At 46.2% G+C, this 21,554-nt stretch overlaps 2 protein-coding genes across 2 annotated transcripts in view; one reads left to right on the top strand and one right to left on the bottom strand.

The window, feature by feature from the left end:
- Positions 1–3,096: 3,096 nt before the first annotated feature.
- Positions 3,097–21,554, bottom strand: part of LOC144487357 (uncharacterized) — a 78,834-nt gene continuing 60,376 nt past the window's right edge. The window contains exon 5 of the mRNA XM_078205442.1: positions 3,097–3,751. Within this exon, the coding sequence (XP_078061568.1) occupies positions 3,097–3,751 (655 nt within the window). The remainder of the gene's footprint in view (positions 3,752–21,554) is intronic.
- LOC144487361 (uncharacterized) overlaps positions 8,503–21,554 on the top strand; it is a 29,892-nt gene continuing 16,840 nt past the window's right edge. The window contains exons 1-5 of the mRNA XM_078205446.1: positions 8,503–8,513; positions 8,784–9,017; positions 9,135–9,420; positions 13,614–13,692; positions 20,696–21,187. Coding sequence (XP_078061572.1) covers positions 8,503–8,513; positions 8,784–9,017; positions 9,135–9,420; positions 13,614–13,692; positions 20,696–21,187 — 1,102 coding nt within the window. The remainder of the gene's footprint in view (positions 8,514–8,783; positions 9,018–9,134; positions 9,421–13,613; positions 13,693–20,695; positions 21,188–21,554) is intronic.

Here is a 21,554-nt window from a genome sequence, read left to right as displayed (position 1 = left end):
TTACGGGAGTAAGGCCTGGGTGGGATTGTGGTCGGTACAGATTCTATGGGCCGAATGGTCTCCTTCTGTACTGTAGGGATTCTATGATTCATTAAGAAAGAAGTTGAAATCCTGGTGGTGAATCCTTGGTGAAGGCATCCAAGAGAATGAATTGTTTGGGAGAAGGTTCCAAAGTGTGATCTTCGAGAGTGTGAGATTGGAAATGCTCATGTGGAAGACAGAATTTCAGTGAGATCAGTTGGCTCACAGTTTGACAACCATCTGGGGAAATGATGAGAAATCCGGAGAAGTTGTATTCGGTGACATCTGTCACTTAGTTTCAGAGTGTGGGGTGTCTGACCACATTTCACCTATTGGTTTGCATGGACTGTGAACTTACTGAGAATATTTGAGTGTAAGATAAAGTTTGTAACTTGTGTAATGGTAGAAATCTGTTTGTATGTTTGTACGTTCTCTTCGTGTCTGCGTGGGTTTCCTCCGGGTGCTCCGGTTTCCTCCCACAGTCCAAAGATGTGCGGGTTAGGTTGATTGGCCATGATAAAAAAATTGCCTTTAGTGTCCTGGGATGCGTAGGTTAGAGGGATTAGCGGGTAAATATGTAGGGATATGGGGGTAGGAGTTGGGTGGTATTGTGGTTGGTGCAGACTCGATGGGCCAAATGGCCTCTTTCTGCACTGCAGGGTTTCTATGAATTCTGCCATTTCTACTGGTTCCGTACACCGAGCTGTGTGTGTTTGGTGCCTCAAAAAAATACAATCTCATCTCCCTCCTCGCCCTCTTTACCAATTACCTTCGAAGGTGAGAATGAGCTTGCCAACCTCTCTCACCCACTTTCTCTAAAATACATAAACTTAGTCATGAAAAGCCCAGCTAAATAAAATGTTATTCCTGAGAGTTTATTCATGAAGCAGAACATGGTTAAAAACACAAAATTATTTCAGATCAAAGCCAAGGGTAAAAAGGTGTGAACAATGTTTCTCTTCAGCTCCTCTGTAATCTGTTCCCATGGTCCCTTGCTTTGGACACAGGGACACTGAACCCTGGGGGTCATATCACCATGTCCCAGTCACCCCTCCCATGCCCCAATTAGTTAAAGGCCTTTTCCAGTCAGTTCCCCAGCACCTTTTGCCTCACTCTTAGTGTGACACCCAGGTTCCCAACTGGGACTCAGGCCCTGTTATTCTCAGCTAAATTCAGCCCTCAGCTCTGTCGCCCGGCTGTCATTGACACAAGAAGCAAGACGGGCAGAAAGGTTCCCGAAGCTCAAATGGAAACTTGAAACTTGTGGCTCCAAACAAACACTTCAACATTTGTCAGTCAGATACATGTTATTTAGACTGGGGTTTTATTATTAAACTTTGTCACTGCAGATAAAGGGAGGGGGCTTTAAATGGGTAAACGCTGAGAAAATTGCAGAGCTATGGGATTAATCGGATAGCTGGCATAAGCACAATGGATCAAATGACCTCCTGCTTTTGGCACAGTGGTTAGCACTGCTGCCTCACACTGCCAGTTCAATTCTGGCCTTCGGTGACTGTGTGGAGTTTGTATGTTATGCTCCTGTCTGCATTGGTTTCCTCTGGGACCAGTTAGACCCCAACTCGTGAGTCCATTTCTGATCACCACACTTTAGGAAGTGAGGGCCCTTGAGAAGGTGCAGAGGAGATTTACCAGAATAATACCAGGGATGAGGGGTTTTAACAACAATGTTAGGCTGGAGAAACTGGGATTGTTCTCCTTGGAACAAAGTAGATTGAGGGGAGATTTGATGAAGGTGTACACATTTATAACAGATTTTAGAAGATAGATAAAGAAAAGCTGTTCTCATCAGCTTCGGACACAGTTTTAAGATTTTGAGCAAGATCTACAGAGGAGGTTGGAGGAAAAAACATTTACACAGTGAGTGGTAATGACCTGGAACTCAATATCCAGGTCCTGTTGAACAGTGACTCAGTCAGATTTTGATGTGAGATCTAGTTTGAGTTACTGCCTGCAACTTCTTTTCCAATACACGACAAAATAAATTTACAAAATCCATCACAGTCATGTCCAGGTGTGAAATTTGGAAGAGACAAACATTTCTCTTGGTTTGATAGATTCGATAGAGGTGTAGAAATTTATGACAGGTTTAGATCAGACAGAGAAAGAAAAGCTGTTGCCATTGGCTGGTTGTTCAAGGATGAGGTGGCACAGATTTAAGGTTTGGCGAAGAGATGCAGAGGGGATGTAAGGAAGAACATTTTATCACAGACCCTGATAATGAACTGAAACTCGCTGAATATGAGGGGGTGGAAGCAGAGACTGAACGATACCAAAAGGAAATTGGATGGACGCTTGAGGGGAATAAATCTGCAGATTATTGCACTAGAACGGGGCAATGGGACAGAATGTTTTTTCTACAGAGTTGGCCTGGACTCAATAGGCCAAATGGCCTGTCCCAATTACTGTGTGATCTAAAGAGAATAATTTCAGCTACTCCAGCCTCTCCAACTAACTGAAGTCCCTCATTCCTGGTTTCCTTCCCGTAAATCCCCTCTGCACCCTGAGAACTTCACATCTTTCCTAAAGTGTGGGGCCCATACATAGGATTCCATTCCAGAGGGATAGAATTTAAAAGCGGGAAGATTATGTTCAACTTGTTTAAAACCAGGGTTACACAACACTGGGAACTCTGCCAAATTAGTGATCTCCATTTAGGACATGGAGGCACTGGAGAGACACTCAATGGAACTGAGACAAAAGTATTATTTTGGATCGAGCTGTAGTGGTAGGAAAAACACTATTTACTATCCAGGATTAAATGAATTTGTCAGCTTTTGTGAATCATTTCAGTGGAAATGTGCTCTCCCAGGCTCAAAGAGCATCAGCCCATTGGAAGCAAAGTCGTGCGACCGGCCAGTCCAGCAGAAAGAAACCCTCCGACCCTCCCACTTCACCCACTGTCAGAATGAACATGGTTCAGTCCTGGATGTGATTAACAGCAGCAATAACAGCAGAATCCAACTTATGAACTCGCTGGTGCGTTAGCAGGGTGGATGACTGTGTGAATCGCTTCCCACACACAGAGCAGGTGAATGGTCTCTCCCCAGTGTGAACTCACTGGTGTGTCGTTAGATGGGATAACTGAATGAATCCCTTCCCACACTTAGTGCATGTGAACGGTCTCTCTCCAGAGTGAACTCGTTGGTGTGTCAGCAAGTTGGATGACTGAGTGAATCCCTTCCCACACACAGAGCAGGGGAATGGCCTCTCTCCAGTGTGAACTCGCTGGTGTATCAGCAAGTTGTAGGAATTAATGAATCCCTTCCCACAAGCAGGGCAGGTTAATGGCCTCTCGCCAGTATGAATCCGCTGGTGTCTCAGCAGGTTATAGGAATTAGTGAATCCTTTCCCACAGTCAGAACAGGTGAACGGCCTCTCCCCCGTGTGAATTCGCTGGTGCGTAAGCAGGTTGGATGAATCACTGAATCCTTTCCCACAGTCAGAGCAGGTGAACGGTCTCTCCCCAGAGTGAATTCGCTGGTGTGTTTGCAGGTTGGACAACCGAGTGAATCCCTTCCCACACTGAGAGCAGGTGAATGGCCTCTCCCCAGTGTGAACTCGCTGGTGTGCCTGAAGGTTGGCTGATTGACTGAATCCCTTCCCACACTGAGAGCAGGTGAATGGCTTCTCCCCAGTGTGAACATGCTGGTGTGTCTGCAGGTTGGCTGATTGACTGAATCCCTTCCCACACTCAGAGCAGGTGAATGGCCTCTCCCCAGTGTGAACATGCTGGTGTGCCAATAAGGCCGATGAATCACAAAATCGCTTTCCACACACAAAGCAGATGAACGGCCTTTCCCCAGTGTGAACTCGCTGATGTGTCAGGAGGGCCGATGAGTGAGTGAATCCCTTCCCACATTTGGAGCAGGTGAATGGGCGCTCCCCAGTGTGGCTGCGTCAATGTTTCTCGAGTGCAGACGGGGATTGGAATCTCTTCCCACAGTCCCCACATTTCCATGGTTTTTCCATGGCGCTGGTGTCCTTGTGTCTCTCCAGGTTGGATGGTCAGTTGAAGCCTCGTCCACACAGAACACCTGTACAGTCTCTGCACGCTGTGAATGGTCTAATGTGCTTGTGGAGCTGTATCGCTAATTAAAGCTTTCTCCAGTCAGTGCACTGGAACACTCTCACTTGGGTGTGTGTACATCTCGGTGCTTTTCCAATCACACTGAAATTTGAGGCAGACAGAACAGACCAATATTTCTGCTTTTAGATTCAATGTCCGATGATATTCAGGTCAAGTGAATTGCAGATTCTGTCAGATCTTGAGTTGAGGCAAATCCTCGCCTTCTAATATTCTGGAGAAGGAGTTTACAAAGATCATTAGTATCAGTAAAGGATAGACATTCAGAACAGACAATTCGAGTTTCCATGGAACATTCTTTCCTCTCTCATTCCCCAAAATCTGTAAATCTCCATTCCACACACACTCCCTCCATTCTCACTTTGCTCTACCTAATATACACGCTCCGAGATTCATGCTCATTGTTTGCTGTCCTGGAGTCAGAGATCATAAGAAATGGGAGTAAAAAGGAGGCCATTTACCCCATCAAGCTTGCTCTGCAATTCAGTGAGACCATGGTTGACCTGATCTGGCTTTAACTGCACTTTCCTGCCAGTTACCCATTCCTCTTGACTCTCCTGTTGGTCAAAAATCTGTCCAACTCAGCCTTGAATACATTCAATGACCCAGCCTTCGCTGCTCTCTGTGGAACAGAATTCCAAAGACTAACAACCCTCTGAGAGAAGAAACTCCTCCTCATCTCCATCTATTTAAACTGTTGTAGATTTCCTCATGAGAGAAAACATCCACCTCGCAGCTCCTACCAAACCCCCTCAAAATCCTATTTGTTTCAATAATGTCGCTACTTTTTCTTTTAAACTCCACTGAGTTAAGGTTCAACATGCTCTGCATTTCCTCATAAGACAACCCTTCATCCCAGGAATCAGCCTCGTGAACTTTCTATGAACTGCTTCCAATGCTTGTATATCATTCTGAAGGAAGAAGCCCAAAACTGTACAGAATACTCCAGGTGTGGTCTTAACAATCCCTTGTACAGCTGTAGCAAGACTTCCTGGAAAGTTGCTTTTGCCTGGAGTGAACCAGACCCCGAGTCGGGATATATGGATCTTCTAGTCAGCATAAGTGAGCCACATTGTGAGTCTAATTAATAATCTTAAATTGGGCCTGGTCCACAACACCTCTTGACTGATCAGTGATGACACTGTTTGATCTCATTCAATAAGATCATGGCTGATCTAATATAATCCCCAACTCCACTTTTCCACATTGCCCCATTAACCTTGATTCCCTCACTGAGAAACAATACACAAGCTCTTTGTGTCGACAAGGCTTGAACAGATTGTTTAACCGAGAGAGACACAAGGACACCAGCACCATGGAAAAGACTCATTTATGTCAGCTCTTGTTTCCTATCTGCTCACCAGCTTTCTATCCATCTCAAGACATTATCAGCAATCCCATGTGCTTTAACTTTACAAAATAGTCTGTTATGTGAGACCTTGTCGAAAGCCTTCTGAAAGTCTAAATAAACCACATCCACTGGTTCTCCTCAGTCAACTCTACTACTTACATCCTTACAAAATTCCAATAGATTCGTCAAACATGATTTCCCTTTTGTAAATCCATGCTGTCTTTATCTGATTATACCACTGCCTTCCAAATGCCGAGTTGTGAAATCCTTGATAATAGACACCTGCAACTTCCCCAGTACCGATGTTAAGCTCACTGGTCTATAGTTCCCTGTTTTCTCTCTCCCTCCCTTTTTGAATAGTGGGCTTACATTAGCTACCCTCCAATCTGCAGGAACTATTCCAGTGTCCAAAGAATTTTGGAAAATAACCACCAATGGATTTACTATTTCCAGGGTCACTTCCTTAAGTACTCTGGGATGAAGGTTATCTGGACCTGGAGATTTATCCACCTTCAATCCCATCAATTTCCCCAAAACCATTTCTCGACTGATGCTGATTTCCTTCAGCCCCTGACTAAAACATGTTTCTTTCAGCAATCTGGTATATTATTCAGGTCTTCCTTTGTGAAGACTGAAGCAAAGTACAAATTTAATTCGTCGGCCATTTCTTTATTCCCCGTTATGAATTCTCCCATTTCTAACATTCGTTTTTGTCAATCTTTTTCTCTTTATCGACAGAAACTTTTACAGTCAGTTTTTATGTTCCTTGCTAGCTTACTTCATACTCCATTTTTCCCTTTTTAATCAATCCCTTGGTCCTCCTTTGCTGAATTTTAAACTGCTCCCAATCCTCGGGCCTATTGCTTTTTCTTGCCGATTTGAATGCTTCTTCCTTGAATCTGATACTATCTCTAATTTCCCTTGTAAGCCATGGTTGGCCACAATTACCTTACCACTCTTGCGCCAAACAGGAATAAACAATTTCTGGAGTATGTACATGGCCCATGGACTCCTCTCGGCTGCAAACATTGGCTGCAGCCTGGGAGTGGGTGAAGCTGTTTAAAACCTGTTGCTCAGTTTGCTGTTAAATCCGGTCACGAGGACCCAGTCGGGAGCAGAAAACGCTGAAGCCCCACCCACTCACTGTTGCGTCACCAAGACACCGACGCATGCGCTCCGCTCCCTGCTGAATCAAGATGGCGGCTGTTAACCTGAGCCTCGTCCCGGGAAAAAGACCTGAAGCTGCAAACACGGGACCTGCGGATTACTATTAGAGGTTTGAGACCTTCAGCAGATATTTAGAAACCCTCTCCGTCCATCTGCCGGTTCCAATCCTTCCTCCATGTATCCGCATCCTTACCGGTTGCTGATGAGACAGAGGAATGTCGCTCCCCATTGCCGTCATCCACGCTACGCATGCGCCACACACTGCCTGACTGCGCATACACAACGCTCCCGTGCTGTGGATAGGGGACATTCTCCACCGCGAGGAATGGTGGGTAAAGCGCACGCCATCGAAACTCCTCATTTGTGAACAGTGAGCTTTTTTTGCTGCGATGTGAAAATTAGGGATAGAGGTGCAGTCAATAAAATTAGGAATCAAATTATACTGTAATCTAAGTACTCAAGGCATTCATTATCCACCAGAAAGTAGGGGAATGGAAATTCTCAACCGAAGTATCTGAAATTGATACATAATGAGGGGGAAATCGATCCTTATCTTTAATGAACATCAACACACAAAAATGGAACTTAATGACTTTTAAACAGCTCGCCCTCTTGACATAGAAGTGTCATAATGGGAAATGTGTGTGATGGATAGAGCTGTTTCTGGGGCACAGGGGATTGTGGGATCCACGGCCCCATTAAACAGCAGCTATTGGTATGTGTTTTATTAGAGAAGCGTCGGTGACTGCAAACATTAACTCTGTTTCTGTCTCCATAGATGCTGTCTAACCTGATGAGTATTTCCAACATTTTCTCTTTTCATTTCAGATTTCCAGCAGCTGCAGAGTTTGGTTTTGTTTATTTGAAGGCATTGCTCATGGAACTGAATCTAGAACCAAATGGACCATTTAAAGCTGTGTTTCAAGTAAGGAAAAAGTAGTTCTGTTGGGGATTTTCATTAAATTTACATTTAGAAAATTTTCAAATTAATAATTGGAACATGGACATTACTAGAATTACCAGCAATTGGCTAAACCTCCTTTGACAGCAGCTTCCAAAACTACAAACCTCTTCTCCAACATGGATAAGGGCATTTTGTCCGTGGAAACCCCACTACCTGCATTTACTCTTCAAAATCACACACTATTCTGACTTGGTAGTATACTGCTTTCACAATCACTCGGCCAAAATCCTAAAACTTATTTCTGAGCAACAATAGTACAGTGGCACAGGGTGGCACAGTGGTCAACACTGCTGTTTCACAGCACCAGGGACCCGGGTTCAATTCCAGCTTTGGGTGACTGTGTGGAGTTTGCAAGTTCTCCTTGTGACTGCATGAGTTTCCTTGAGGTGCTCCGGTTTCCTCCCACACCCCAAAGGTGTGCAGGTTAGGCGGATTGGCCAGGCTAAATTGCCCCTTAAATGCAGGAGGTTACAGGTTACCTCAGGATTACAAGTTGTTTTGAGATTGAAAGCGACATTTGGAGGTGATAGTTTTCCTGCATCCTTTGAGTTGGTGAAGGTTGTGGTTTGGCAGGTTCTGTCAAAGTTCTTGTCCAGTTGTAGATGTATAAAGTCCTTACCGTTCATTCCCTCCCTGTTTCATCTCTAACTTTCTCCTCCCATTAAGGTTGAATTCTTGTGTAGATCTGGACTGGGTGGCAGGTTTCCTGAATTGAAGGACATTTGCAAACCATTTGAGTTTTTAATCACAATCCAGCAGCTTTCGTGGTCACTTTTTCCTTGTGCCGGCTCCACAAATTACCGGATTCATTCAGCTCAATTTCACAACCTACCTTTGTGTTTATCACTGTTTTTTTCTCCTTTTTGAATTAATTTTACAGCATATTAGAAGAGGATGATTTGTAGGTGGGAAACACAGATCAAACATCACATCAGGATCTGACAGACACCCAATTCATCAGGGCCTGAACATCATCGGCTTCTGAACATGGAATCAAAAAGCACCATTCACAATGGGGAGAAGGTGTTTACATGTTCTGTGTGTGGACGAGGTTTCAGTCGCTCATCAAACCTGTCAAAACACAAGTGCTGTCCCACTGGGGAGAAACCGTGGAAATGTGGAGACTGTGGGAAGGGATTTGATTACCCATCTGAGTTACATATTCATCACCGCAGTCACACTGGGGAGAGGCCATTCACTTGCTCTGTGTGTCAGAAAGGATTCACTAAATCATCCCACCTTCTAAGACACCGGCGTGTTCACACTGGGGAGAGACCATTCACCTGCTCCGTCTGTGGGAAAGACTTCACAAACCCATCCCACCTCCTGTCACACCATCGAATCCACAGTGAGGAGAGACCTTTCCAATGCTCTGACTGTGAGAAAAACTATAAAAGGAAAAATGATCTGTTGAACCATAAACGCACTCACACTGGGGAGAGACTGTTCCCCTGCTCCGTGTGTGGGAAGGGATTTACCCGTTCATTTGACCTACTGACACACCAACTTGTTCATACTGATAAGAGACTGTTTAAATGTCCTGACTGTGAGAAGTACTTTAAAAGCCAGACGGATCTGCTGGTGCACCAAGTCACTCACACCAGGGAGAGGCCCTTCACCTGCTTTTTCTGTGGGAAAGGCTTCACTTGGATGTCCAACCTACTTAATCACCAGCGGAGTCACACTGGGGAGAGGCCGTTCATCTGCTCAGTGTGTGGGAAGGGATTCACTCAGTCATCCACCCTGCTGACACACCAGCGAGTTCACACCGGGGAGAGGCCATTTCCTTGCTCAGTGTGTGGAAAGAGATTCAGTCGTTCATCCACACTGCTGAGGCACCAGCGAGTTCACAAGTAACTGAAGGGATTGGATTTAGAATCTGCTGTTATTGCTGCTGTTAATCACATCCAGGACTGATCCATGTTCATTCTCACAGTTGGAGTTTGTTGCTGCTGATATTAATAAGCATGAAAGCTGGGGTATGCAGTGGTGTTCTGTATAAATCCTGACTAAATCAGCTTTGATTCAGACACAGTGTTTTGAATGTTTGATTTCTTCAATAAGAGGAGAATGATTGATCTCCTGTTACTGACTGGAACATTATTTGGGCCTTTTCGTACTCAAGATTATTTATGTTCTTGTCTGGTTCACCTCCCAGATTAAACTCTGATCTTTCATCAATCCTATAAATCTATTGAAGACATTGGGTGCTTGGTGAAATGCTCCTGATGTTGGTGTCAGTTGTTTTTTGGAAGATTTCCCAGTGCTCTGAAATACCATTGTTGATCAGCCATGATCAAAATGAATGATGGAGCAGGCTCGAAGGGCTGAATGGCCTACTCCTGCTTCTAGTTTCTACCCAGTCCCACTTCCCTGCCTTATCCCCCTAACATTGCACGTCCTTTCTTTTCGGATAGCAATCTAATTTTCTTTTAAATACCTCGATCGAGCCTGTCTCCACCACCACCTCAGTGAGTTTGTTCCAGATTCCAACCACCCTCTGAGTGAAACATTTTTATTCACATCACTCTTACTCCTTTGCTAAATACTTTGAATCTGTGCCCTAGTTCTTGGTGCTCTCTTGAGTGGGAACAGTTTCTGACTATTTACTCTGTCCATACTCATTGCTCAATCCTAATTGCCCTTGAAATGAATGGCTTGCTGGACCATTTAAAGACCCACATCGCTGTGGATCTGGAGTCACATGTGGAATATACCGGGTAAGGGTGGCAGATTTCCTTCCCTAAAGGACATGAGTTTTTTATAACAATCGGCAATGGTTTCATTAAAAGTTCATTTCCAGATTTTTTTGTTATTGAATTCAAATTCCACCAGCTGCCTTGGTGGGATTTGAACCCAGGTCCCCAGAACATGACTTTGGGTTTCTGGATTACTTGTTCAATGACAATACCATTTCACCATCGGCTGCCCCGAGCTCGTAAGAAATCTTACACCAGAAGCTTTGACCTGGATATCTAACTCAAAGATTAATATTTAACACGGTTTTTGCTTCTACTCTCAGATAGCTGAAGAAAAGAAACCACAAGCTTCTTCTGTTTGAGTGTTCTACGTGTGGGTGTGACAAATTGAACTGTAATGTTTCACTTTACACACATCTGCAGTTCTTGTGAACCACCCATTGTAGAACAATATTGCAGAAGAAATCTGTTATTTTCTGGATCAATTAACTCTCTTGGAATCTTGTTTATTAAAACTCCACCACACGTACTGCATGTGAGAGCCTTTGAAATGTTCTGATCATCGTTGATTTTGATGGCTTCCCTGGCATGCAAAAGCTCCACACCCCTCCCCCACCGACACAAATCTCCCAATTGCTAAAGAAATTGAGTTTGGGAAGATTGCAGTCAAACTCATCAGACTCTTTTGACAAATATAATTTTTGTTGGCGAAGATTGCACCCTTTATGTTTTCAAGAAAGTGACGCCAGTGTGCCTTTAAGAAATGTATTTTTTAAAAACATGTTCTCCGCAGTTTGAAAGCAGCTTTATTTTATTGTGGCATTGGCTGCTTGCTTAGATGTCTTTTTATTATTACTTAAATTTGGTGTCTCAGTGTAAATGATCCTGTGGATTTGGTATCTCGGTGTAAGTGGTCCCTGGGTTTGGTGTCACAATGTAAGTGGTCCCTGGATTTGATGTCTCAGTGTAAATGGTCCCTGGGTTTGGTGTTACGATATAGGTGGTCCCTGGATTTGGTGTCTGGGTGTAAGTGGTCCCTGGATTTGGTGTCTGGGTTTAAGTGGTTGAATTTACTACTATTTACTGTGTATTCATGTCTCAGTGGAAACATTCTGTCCATATCTACCTGTCCATCCCATTTGAAGACCTGTATCCGAACAATCATAGAATCCCCTACAGTGTAGAAGGAGGCCATTCAGCCCATCGAGTCTGCACTGACTCTGCAAAAGGGCATCTTACCCAGGCCCACCGCCAGCAACTGCACATGTTTACCCCACTAATCCTCTAACCTGCACATCTTTGACTGGGAGGGAAGCAGAGCACCTGGAGAAAACCCCTAAAGTCACAGGTGGAATGTGCAAACTCCACACAGACAGTGAGGCAGCAGTGCTAACCACTCTGCCACCCTGTAGAGATGAACCTTTATTTTGAGATTGCTGTGTGTAAATCCTCCTCTTCTAACCCCCTGTAAAAGGAGTTTCCGAAATCCATCCAGGATAGAAATTCACAACATTCTCTCCTCCTGCTCCAGCTTTGTCACCAGGATAATTCCGCTCGTGTCCACTCAGTAGCTTCTCATTTGGGATTTGCAGTTTACACAACATGTTTCCGGAGAATCTCGTCCACCCACAGATCCATTGCTCCCGCCATCCCCCCTTTACCCATCGTGGATCCGAGAGAAAACTGTCTGTTCATATCATGGCTGACACTGCGGGTGTTCCAAACACAGGGCAGAACCAGGCCTGCCCACTGCTCTCCTGTGCTGTGGATAGGGGTATCAACCAGGGGAATGATGGGTAAAAACACCTCCATTGTCGGTCCCAATTAAATGGTGAGAAAACCCAGAGAAAGATGCAGGTTCAGGGCTCAGTCAATGAGGAACTTTAGAGGCAGGTTTTTTTCTGGTGGGCTGTTGGAAATAGTGGAGGTAGTTCATTGCGAGTTCACAATCTTGAAGTTATATGAGCTGCTTACACTTGTTATTGGGTGTGAGGATGCAGGAAAGAGGGAATGGGCAGAGCACCTCAAAGCCTCCTAACATGTTGTAGATATCAAAAAGATTGACACTCAGCTTAACATAAAGCTGATTTATTTAACTTTTAACCAGAAGATTAAAAACATAACTGGCCTGGAGTTTATCATCAGTAGTAGAAACAGACCCCAAAGAATATGGTTCAGTAGTGGCTGTGATTAAAAGTAAAATACAATGTGTATTTCTGATTTATTTCTGAAATCACTGGGTCTCAGTGGATGAGACGAATGAGTGACTCCTTTCCCACATTCAGAGGAAGTGAACATTCTCTCCTCAGTGTCAATCCACTGGTGTACAGTGAGATGAGATTACCTGAACTCAGACCAAAATGACAACACTTGAATAGTCTCTAGTCAGTGTGGATTTGTTGATGGGACAGCAGTTCCCCAGAACTTTTGTTGCACTTCCCGCAGTTCAGTCTCGTCAGTGTGAACTTGCTGGTGCGTCAGCAGGTGGGATGAATTAGTGAATCCCTTCCCACACTCAGTGCAAGTGAACGGCCTCTCCCCAGTGTGAACGTGTTGGTGCCTCAGCAGGTTGGATCAATTAATGAATCCCTTCCCACACACAGGGCAGGTGAATGGTCTCTTCCCAGTGTGAATCCACTGGTGTGTCAGCAGAGAGGACAACTGAGCAAATCCCTTCCCACACTCTTTGCAGGTGAGTGGCCTCTCCCCAGTGTGAATCCACTGGTGTACAGTGAGGTCGGATGATTGTGTGAACCTAGTCCCACAGTGAGAGCACCTGAACGGTCTCATGTCAGTGTGAAACATGTTGATGGTGCTTCAGTTCCCCAGAACTTTTGTAGCCTTTCCCACAGTCTGTGTATTTGAAAGGTCTCTCCGCAGTGTGAACTGGTTGGTGTCTCAACAGATACAATGAATGAGTGAATCCCTTCCCACATTCAGTGCAGGTGAACGGTCTCTCCCCAGTGTGAACTGGTTGGTGTCTCAACAGATATGATGAATGAGTGAATCCCTTCCCACACTCGGTGCAGGTAAATGGCCTCTCCCCAGTGTGAACGAGCTGATGAGTTTCCAGTATAACTGAGGAACTGAATCCCTTCCCACAGTCCTCACATTTCCACAGTTTCTCCATGCTGTGGGTGTCCTGTGTCTCTCCAGGTTCCACAGTCAGATGAAGCCTCATCCACACACACAACACACGGACGGTTTCTCCCCACAGTGAATGGTACTTTCTCCTTCCATGTTTACAACACAGTGATTTCAGGTTTGGATAAATTGGGTGACTCTATTAGATTCTGATGTGATTAGTTTGAGTTTTCAAAAGAGAGAAAAAGGAATGAGAAAGAAGCCACAAAAGCAGGCTGTGAAATTGAACTGAACAAATTTGGTAATTTGTGGGGCAGGCGCTAGGGAAATGTGACCATGAAAACTGACATTGTTGTGAAAAACTCAACTGGTTCACTGATAATGGGAACCTACCACCTTGTCTGGACTTACACCAGGCTCTTCTCTATGGGAGGGGAGGGAGAGGGTGAGAAGTGGAGCGACATGGGGTGATGGGAGGGAATTTTATTTCCTTACAAATCAATCAACCACCAACCTCCACCACCGAGGAGGACCAGGGTAATAGGTGTATGTGAACATCATCCCTCCAAAATTCCCTTCAAGTCACACATCATCCTGACTTATCTGGCATCTTGTATTGGATGCACAGAAATTCCCTCCATTTAGTCATAGAGTTCTACAGTGCAGAAAGAGGCCCTTTGGCCCATCATGTCTGTGCCGGCCAGCAAGCACCTATCTATCCTAATCCCATTTCCAGTCGTTGGTTCATAACCTTGAATGCTATGGTGTTTCACCTGCTCATCTAAATGCTTCTTATATAATGTGAGGATTTTTGCCTCTACCACCCTTTCAGGCAGTGAGTTCCAGATTCCCACCACCCTTTGAGTGAAAGGTTTTTCCTCCACTCCACTCTAAACCTCCTGCCCCTTAACTTAAATCTATCTCCCTGGTTATTGACCCTTCTACGAAGGGGAAAAGTTCCTTCCAATTTACCTGATCTATGTTCCTCATAATCTTTGTTCGACTGGAGCAGGACTGAGGGAGAGATTCTTAGCAGGAGTGCTGAGGGTAAGCAAAGTACTGATTTATTTATTTATTTAATTGTATTCCTTGTTTGTTTCGCGGGCTTTTTCAAGGTTTTAAATTAAAGGAAGTGAGGTCAGCTGAAGGGGATTCTGGTAGGTTGAGTTCTTAGTATAAAAGTCAGTTACCTGGTGGCTTCGACCTCTTTGTTCGACTGGAGCATAAAAAGCCGGCCGCACTATACAGCGGGCAGCGTCGGGAGTGGGCAGCAGAGTGTGAGCTTTAAGGGCTTTGGCTCACAGGGCTTAGGCTGAAAGGGCGAGGCAAGGTAAGTTATTTTTATCCAAACCTGTATCGGATAAGGGTAACTATGAGTGATAGGCCAGTTCGGTGCTTCCAGTGTGGGATGTGGGAGTTCCTGGAAACACCTAGCCTCCCAGAGGTTCACATTTGTGCCAGGTGCGTGGAACTGCAGCTCCTGAGGGACCGTGTCATGGAACTGGAGCTGCAGATTGCTGACCTTGGTCTAGTCAGGGAGAATGAGAGAATAATTGACATGAGTTATAGGCAACTAGATACACCGGGGCATCGGGAGGAAGACACGTGGGTCACAGTTAGGAGGAGTAAAGGTCAGAAGGGTAACGTACCAGAGAGTATTCCAGTGGCTGTCTCTCATAATAGGAAGGGCTCGGCGACAGGTGTGAGAGGGGAGGGGAGTGAGCAATTAGAGGAGGGGTCACCTGTGGTTGTCCCACTCCAAAACAAGTATATTGTTTTGGATAGTGTGGAGGAGGATGACTCTCCAGGGGTAAGCCACAGTGACCAGGTCACTGGCACAGAGTCAGGCTCTGTGGCCCGGAAAGGAAAGAGAGGGGTTAGGAGAGCAATAGTGGTGGGGGATGCGTCGGTTAGAGGCACGGACAGGCGATTCTGTGGGTGCGAACGGGACTCCAGGATGGTAGTCTGCCTACCTGGTGCTGGGGTCATGGATGTCTCCGAGCGGATAGGAGGCATATTAAAAGGGGAAGATAAAGAAATGGATGTCATTGTACACATTGGTGCAAATGACGTAGATAGGAAGAGCAGGGAGATCCTACGAGAGCAATTCAGGGAGTTGGGAAATAGGCTAAAAAGTAGGGCCTCCAGGGTGGCCATCTCTGGGCTGCTCCCAATGCCTCGTGCCAGTGAGGCTGAGAATAAGGAGTTAGTAAAATTGAATGCTTGGCTAAAGGACTGGTCCAGGAGGGAGGGCTTCATTTTCCTAGATCAATGGGAAGTTTTCAGGAGAGGATGGCACCTGTACAAGAAGGACGGGTCACAACTAAGTTGGAAGGGCACGAATATCCTGGCTGGGAGTTTTGCTAGTGCAGTTCGGGGGGGTTTAAACTAGTATGGCAGGGGGGAGGGGATCAAAATATTAGGTCTACAAGTGTAGAGGCTGGGGATGAGCTTGGGACTGGGACAAGGCTGGCAAAGAAGAAGAGCACTCTGGGGGAGGATGACCTCACTGGGCCTGGAGGTCTGGAGTGCTTATACTTCAATGCAAGGAGCGTAGCAGGTAAGACAGATGAACTTAGGGCCTTAATGCTCACGAGGAATTTGGATGTGGTTGCGGTGATAGAGACTTGGTTGAAAGAGGGACAGGACTGGCAGCTGAATATTCCGGGGTACAAGTGTTTTAGGCGAGACAGAGGAGGGGCCAAAAGAGGTGGGGGAGTAGCAGTATTAGTTGGAGAGCATATTACAGCGGTGCAGAGGGAGGACAATTCAGAGGGGTCGTGTAACGAGTCACTCTGGGTGGAGCTTAGAAACAGGAAGGGCGCAGTCACTATGTTGGGGGTGTACTACAGGCCCCCCAACAGCCCAAGGGAAGTGGAAGAACGGATATGTCAGGAGATACTGGATAGGTGCAGGAAAAATAGGGTTGTTGTAGTGGGAGACTTCAATTTCCCTGGTATAGACTGGAAATCGCTGAGAGCAGGGACTCTGAATGGGGAGGAATTTGTAAAATGCGTACAGGAGGGTTCTTTGGAACAATATGTAGATAGCCCAACTAGAGAGGGTGCTATACTGGACCTGGTACTGGGGAATGAGCCCGGTCAGGTCTTCAAAGTTTCGGTAGGGGAACATGTGGCAAATAGTGACCACAATTCTGTTAGCTTTAGGATAGTGATGGAAAAGGATGAGTGGTGTCCCAAGGGTAAGGTGTTGGATTGGGGGCAGGCTAACTTTAGTGGGATTAGGCAGAAATTGGCAGCTCTTGATTGGGAGAGGCTGTTTGAGGGTAAATCCACATCTGGCATGTGGGAGTCTTTTAAGGAACAGTTGTTAGGGCTACAGGACAGGCATGTGCCTGTTAAAAAGAAGGATAGGAAGGGTAGGATTCGAGAATTGTGGATAACCAGGGAAATTGAGGGACTGGGCAAAAAGAAAAGAGAGGCGTATGGTAGGTCCAGGCAGCTAAAAACGGAGGGAGCTCTGGAGGAGTACAAAGAAAGTAGGAAAGAACTCAAACGGGGAATTAGAAGAGCAAAAAGGGGTCACGAAATGTTCTTGGCAGACAGGATTAAGGAGAATCCCAAGGCATTTTATTCATACGTTAGGAACAAAAGGGTTGTCAGGGAAAAAATCGGACCTCTCAGGGACAAAAGTGGGGAATTATGCTTGGAGCCCAAAGAAGTAGGGGAGATCCTAAATGAATACTTTGCGTCGGTATTCACAAAGGAGAGGGATGTGTTGACTGGGAGTGTCTCGGAGGGGAGTGTTGAACCGATGGAGAAAATCTCCATTGCAAAGGAGGAAGTGTTAGGTATGTTAGAGAATTTAAAGACTGACAAATCCCCAGGGCCTGATGGAATCTATCCGAGGCTGCTGAGGGAGACGAGAGATGAAATCGCTGGGCCTCTGACGCAAATCTTTGTCTCGTCACTGGACGCAGGTGAGGTCCCAGAGGATTGGAGGATAGCTAATGTGGTCCCGTTATTTAAGAACGGTAGGAAGGATAACCCGGGTAATTATAGGCCGGTGAGCTTGACGTCTGTGGTGGGGAAGTTGTTGGAGAAGATTCTTAGAGATAGGATGTATGCGCATTTAGAAAGGAATAAACTCATTAATGATAGTCAGCATGGTTTTGTGAGAGGGAGGTCATGCCTCACTAACCTGGTGGAGTTTTTTGAAGAAGTGACCAAAATGGTTGACGAGGGAAGGGCCGTGGATGTCGTCTATATGGACTTTAGTAAAGCGTTTGACAAAGTCCCCCATGGTAGGCTGGTGAAAAAGGTTGGATCTCATGGGATAAAGAGGGAGGTGGCTAGATGGGTGGAGAACTGGCTTGGTCACAGAAGACAGAGAGTGGTAGTGGAAGGGTCTTTTTCCGGCTGGAGGCCTGTGACTAGTGGTGTTCCGCAGGGCTCTGTATTGGGACCTCTGCTGTTTGTGATTTATATAAACGATCTGGAAGAAGGTGTAACTGGGGTGATCAGTAAGTTTGCGGACGACACAAAATTGGCAGGACTTGCAGATAGTGAGGAGCATTGTCAGAAGCTACAGAAGGATATAGATAGGCTGGAAATTTGGGCAAAGAAATGGCAGATGGAGTTCAATCCTGATAAATGCGAAGTGATGCATTTTGGTAGAAATAATGTAGGGAGGAGCTATATGATAAATGGCAGAACCATAAAGGGTGTAGATACGCAGAGGGACCTGGGTGTGCAAGTCCACAGATCCTTGAACGTGACGTCACAGGTGGAGAAGGTGGTGAAGAAGGCATATGGCATGCTTGCCTTTATAGGACGGGGCATAGAGTATAAAGGTTGGGGTCTGATGTTGCAGATGTATAGAACGTTGGTTCGGCCGCATCTGGAATACTGCATCCAGTTCTGGTCGCCACACTACCAGAAGGACGTGGAGGCTTTGGAGAGAGTACAGAGGAGGTTTACCAGGATGTTACCTGGTATGGAGGGGCTTAGTTATGAGGAGAGATTGGGTAAACTGGGGTTGTTCTCCCTGGAAAGACGGAGGATGAGGGGAGACTTAATAGAGGTGTATAAAATTATGAAAGGCATAGATAGGGTGAACGGTGGGAAGCTTTTCCCCAGGTCGGTGGTGACGTTCGCGAGGGGTCATAGGTTCAAGGTGAAGGGGGGGAGGTTTAACACAGATATCAGACGGACATATTTTACACAGAGGGTGGTGGGGGCCTGGAATGCGCTGCCAGGCAAGGTGGTGGAGGCGGACACACTGGGAACGTTTAAGACTTATCTGGACAGCCATATGAACGGAGTGGGAATGGAGGGATACAAAAGAATGGTCTAGTTTGGACCAGGGAGCGGCGCGGGCTTGGAGGGCCGAAGGGCCTGTTCCTGTGCTGTATTGTTCTTTGTTCTTTGTCTTTGTTCTTGTACACCGCAGTTAGGTCACCCCTCAGCCTTCTCTGCTCTAAGGAAAACAACCTCAGCCTAACCAGTCTCTCTTCATAGTTGAAATGTTCCAGCCCAGGCAACATCCTGGTGAATCTCCACTGCAGCCTCTCTGGTGCAATCACATCCTTCCTAGAGTGTTCCAAACAGAACTGCACCCAGTACCTGCATTGTCCTTCCACACAGTGAACAGAGATGCAAAAAACTCATTTGATACCTCACATACATCTTCTGGCTCCACACCCAGGTTGCCCAATTGGCAATTGATTCCTAACTTACCAACCTACTTGCTCTTTCCCCGATTACCCTCTTGCCCTTAAAATATTTATAAAGCATTTTGTGATTTCTTTCCTTCTCTGCCACCGCTCTGCCTCATCAATAAGACATTGGGACTCAGAGGGTTGATGCAGTTTGATGGACAAGTTGTCTCCATTCTGAACAATGGGGAACAAGCTCCTCCCACTCATTGACAATATTGCCCCCTACAAAGATGGCGATCACCCATGCGCACTGCCGCATATTGCCCCCAATAAAGATGGAGGCCGTTTATGCGTGGGCCGATCACAGGGATCTTTGACCCGCTCGAAGCAAATAGGGTAATTGGAGAATTTTGGGGGGAGTTTACGTATCCGCACAACCTGTTTATGAAGCCTTCCCGTCCACTTGCCGGTTCCATCGTACCCACCGGTCGGCGATTTTCCGCTGACAAATTACGGATCCGAGGTAATAAGTATTCGCCGTCGCCATTACCCGTAATGCGCATGCTTCAGTCGGAGCCCCTCTTTCACCCTGATTGGTTGGCGGACCTGCCCCCCCTCGGTCCTCTAGGCCCGCCCCCCTCCTCCTATTGGTCCGGAGCTGCTGTCAATCACCCTGCCCCGGGACATTGCGATCTGGCACATGCGCAGTCCGGTCCGGCTGGTGAGGCCGGACACTCGGTCCGAATGTGGAGCATGCGCAATTCCTTTGTTCGCCTCGGGAGCGAGAGTCCTTTGTCCCGGAGAAGCGGAGTCAGCGTTAGGCGGTGGCTGGGAGGATTTGGAAACACTTTGTGGATCCGCAAACCCTTCAGAATCATTGTCAGCTCCCTGGTTTGCAGCTGCGGGGCTTCTCCCTCCCTCCCTCCCGGGAACAGGCCCAGGTTAACGGCCCCATCCTGGCTCAGCCACTGGAGGATGGTTCACATCAGAGGATGGGGGAGGGGGACAATAAATAAGAGGTTACACTTTGGCCTCAAATCAATGAGGACTCTGATCTCTGGGAAGGAAGGAAGGAAACCCTGGGAGGTGGGCGGGGAGGATTCACAAACACCCGCTGGAGGCCCCAACACCCCCAGTAAAAAGCTGCAGCTCCCTGCAGTGACCAGGAGAGAAAATAATTGATTGGTTTTATTTTCACTCTGTACAAAAGAACTGAACCCAACCAGAATAGAGGGTGGGAGAAAAGATTTGTGAAGATATTTCACACTGGGTTTGCCAGGCTGACCAACTCTCAGAGAAAATGAAAGGACATCCTTCATGAGTCTGTCGGAGCAGGTGAGCAGTATTGTGTGCGGTGCTGCTGGAACTGTGTGGGTGGACAGGGGCTGGTTGGCAGCCAGAACAGTTGGAAGAGGGTGCTGCACACATCCATCTTGTGGGTGAAACAGCGCCCATACGCCATGCAGCCTGGCACAGTGGACTCAAATACAGGACAATCAGATAAAATATGAGTTGCTTGGTCTCCCTAGAGTTTGGATTCCAGCACAAGGCCGAGGGTGTGGGATGAGAATTTATTGCTTCATAAGAACAAGTGAGGAAAACATGTTCCGTAGCAACTAGAAATGTCTGTTCTGAATTTCTATCCTGTATTGACAGTGATGATGTTTGTAAACTCCTTTTACAGGATATTTGAAATATACAGACATTAAATCATCCAACCTGGAGAGACACGAGGACATCTACACCATAGAGAACCCATGGGAATGTGGGGACTGTGGGAAGGAATTCAGTTCTCCATCCCAGCTGGAAGCACATCAGCGCAGCCACACTGGGAAGAGTCTGTTCATCTGCACCATGTGTGGGAAGAGTTTTAGTCGAATGTTCAACCTTCGCACTCATCAGCGACTTCACACTGGGGAGCGGCCATTCACCTGCTCTGTGTGTATGAAGGGATTCAGCAGTTCATCTCACCTGCTGAAACACAAGCGTGCTCACACTGGGGAAAGGCCTTTCACCTGCTCCGTGTGTGGGAAGGGATTCACTAACTCATCTGATCTCCTGATACACCAGCGAGTTCACACCGGGGAGAGGCCGTTCACCTGCTCCATATGTGGGAACAGATTCACTCAGTCACAAAACCTAATGAGACACCAGCGAGTTCACAAGTCTTCTGGAGGTAGATTCCCCAGTTACTGAACAGTTAATCACATCCAAGACTGACCTCTGATCGTTCTGATAGCTGTGGTGTGTTTTTGCTGCTGTTAGTAGCCCTATAACCAGCTGGAGTTAATTATTCAGGTATTTGTTCTTCAAGTTCGGAGAGATTAGAAAAATAGAAACTAGAAGCAGAAGTAGGCTATTCAGCCCTTCAAGCCTGCTTCATCATTCATTTCGATCATGGGTGATCAAATTCAATATCTTGATCCACCTTTGCCTCCATATTCCTTTATTCCTTTAGCCCCAAGAACTATATCTAATTTCTTCTTGAAATCACACAACTTTTTGGTCTTAACTACTTTCTGTGATAGTGAATTCCACACATT

Source organism: Mustelus asterias, unplaced genomic scaffold, assembly GCF_964213995.1.
Source record: "Mustelus asterias unplaced genomic scaffold, sMusAst1.hap1.1 HAP1_SCAFFOLD_753, whole genome shotgun sequence".
Lineage (NCBI taxonomy): Eukaryota > Metazoa > Chordata > Chondrichthyes > Carcharhiniformes > Triakidae > Mustelus > Mustelus asterias.
The sequence above is the reverse complement of the archived record's forward strand: the minus strand, read 5'-3'. Positions and strand labels throughout refer to the sequence as shown.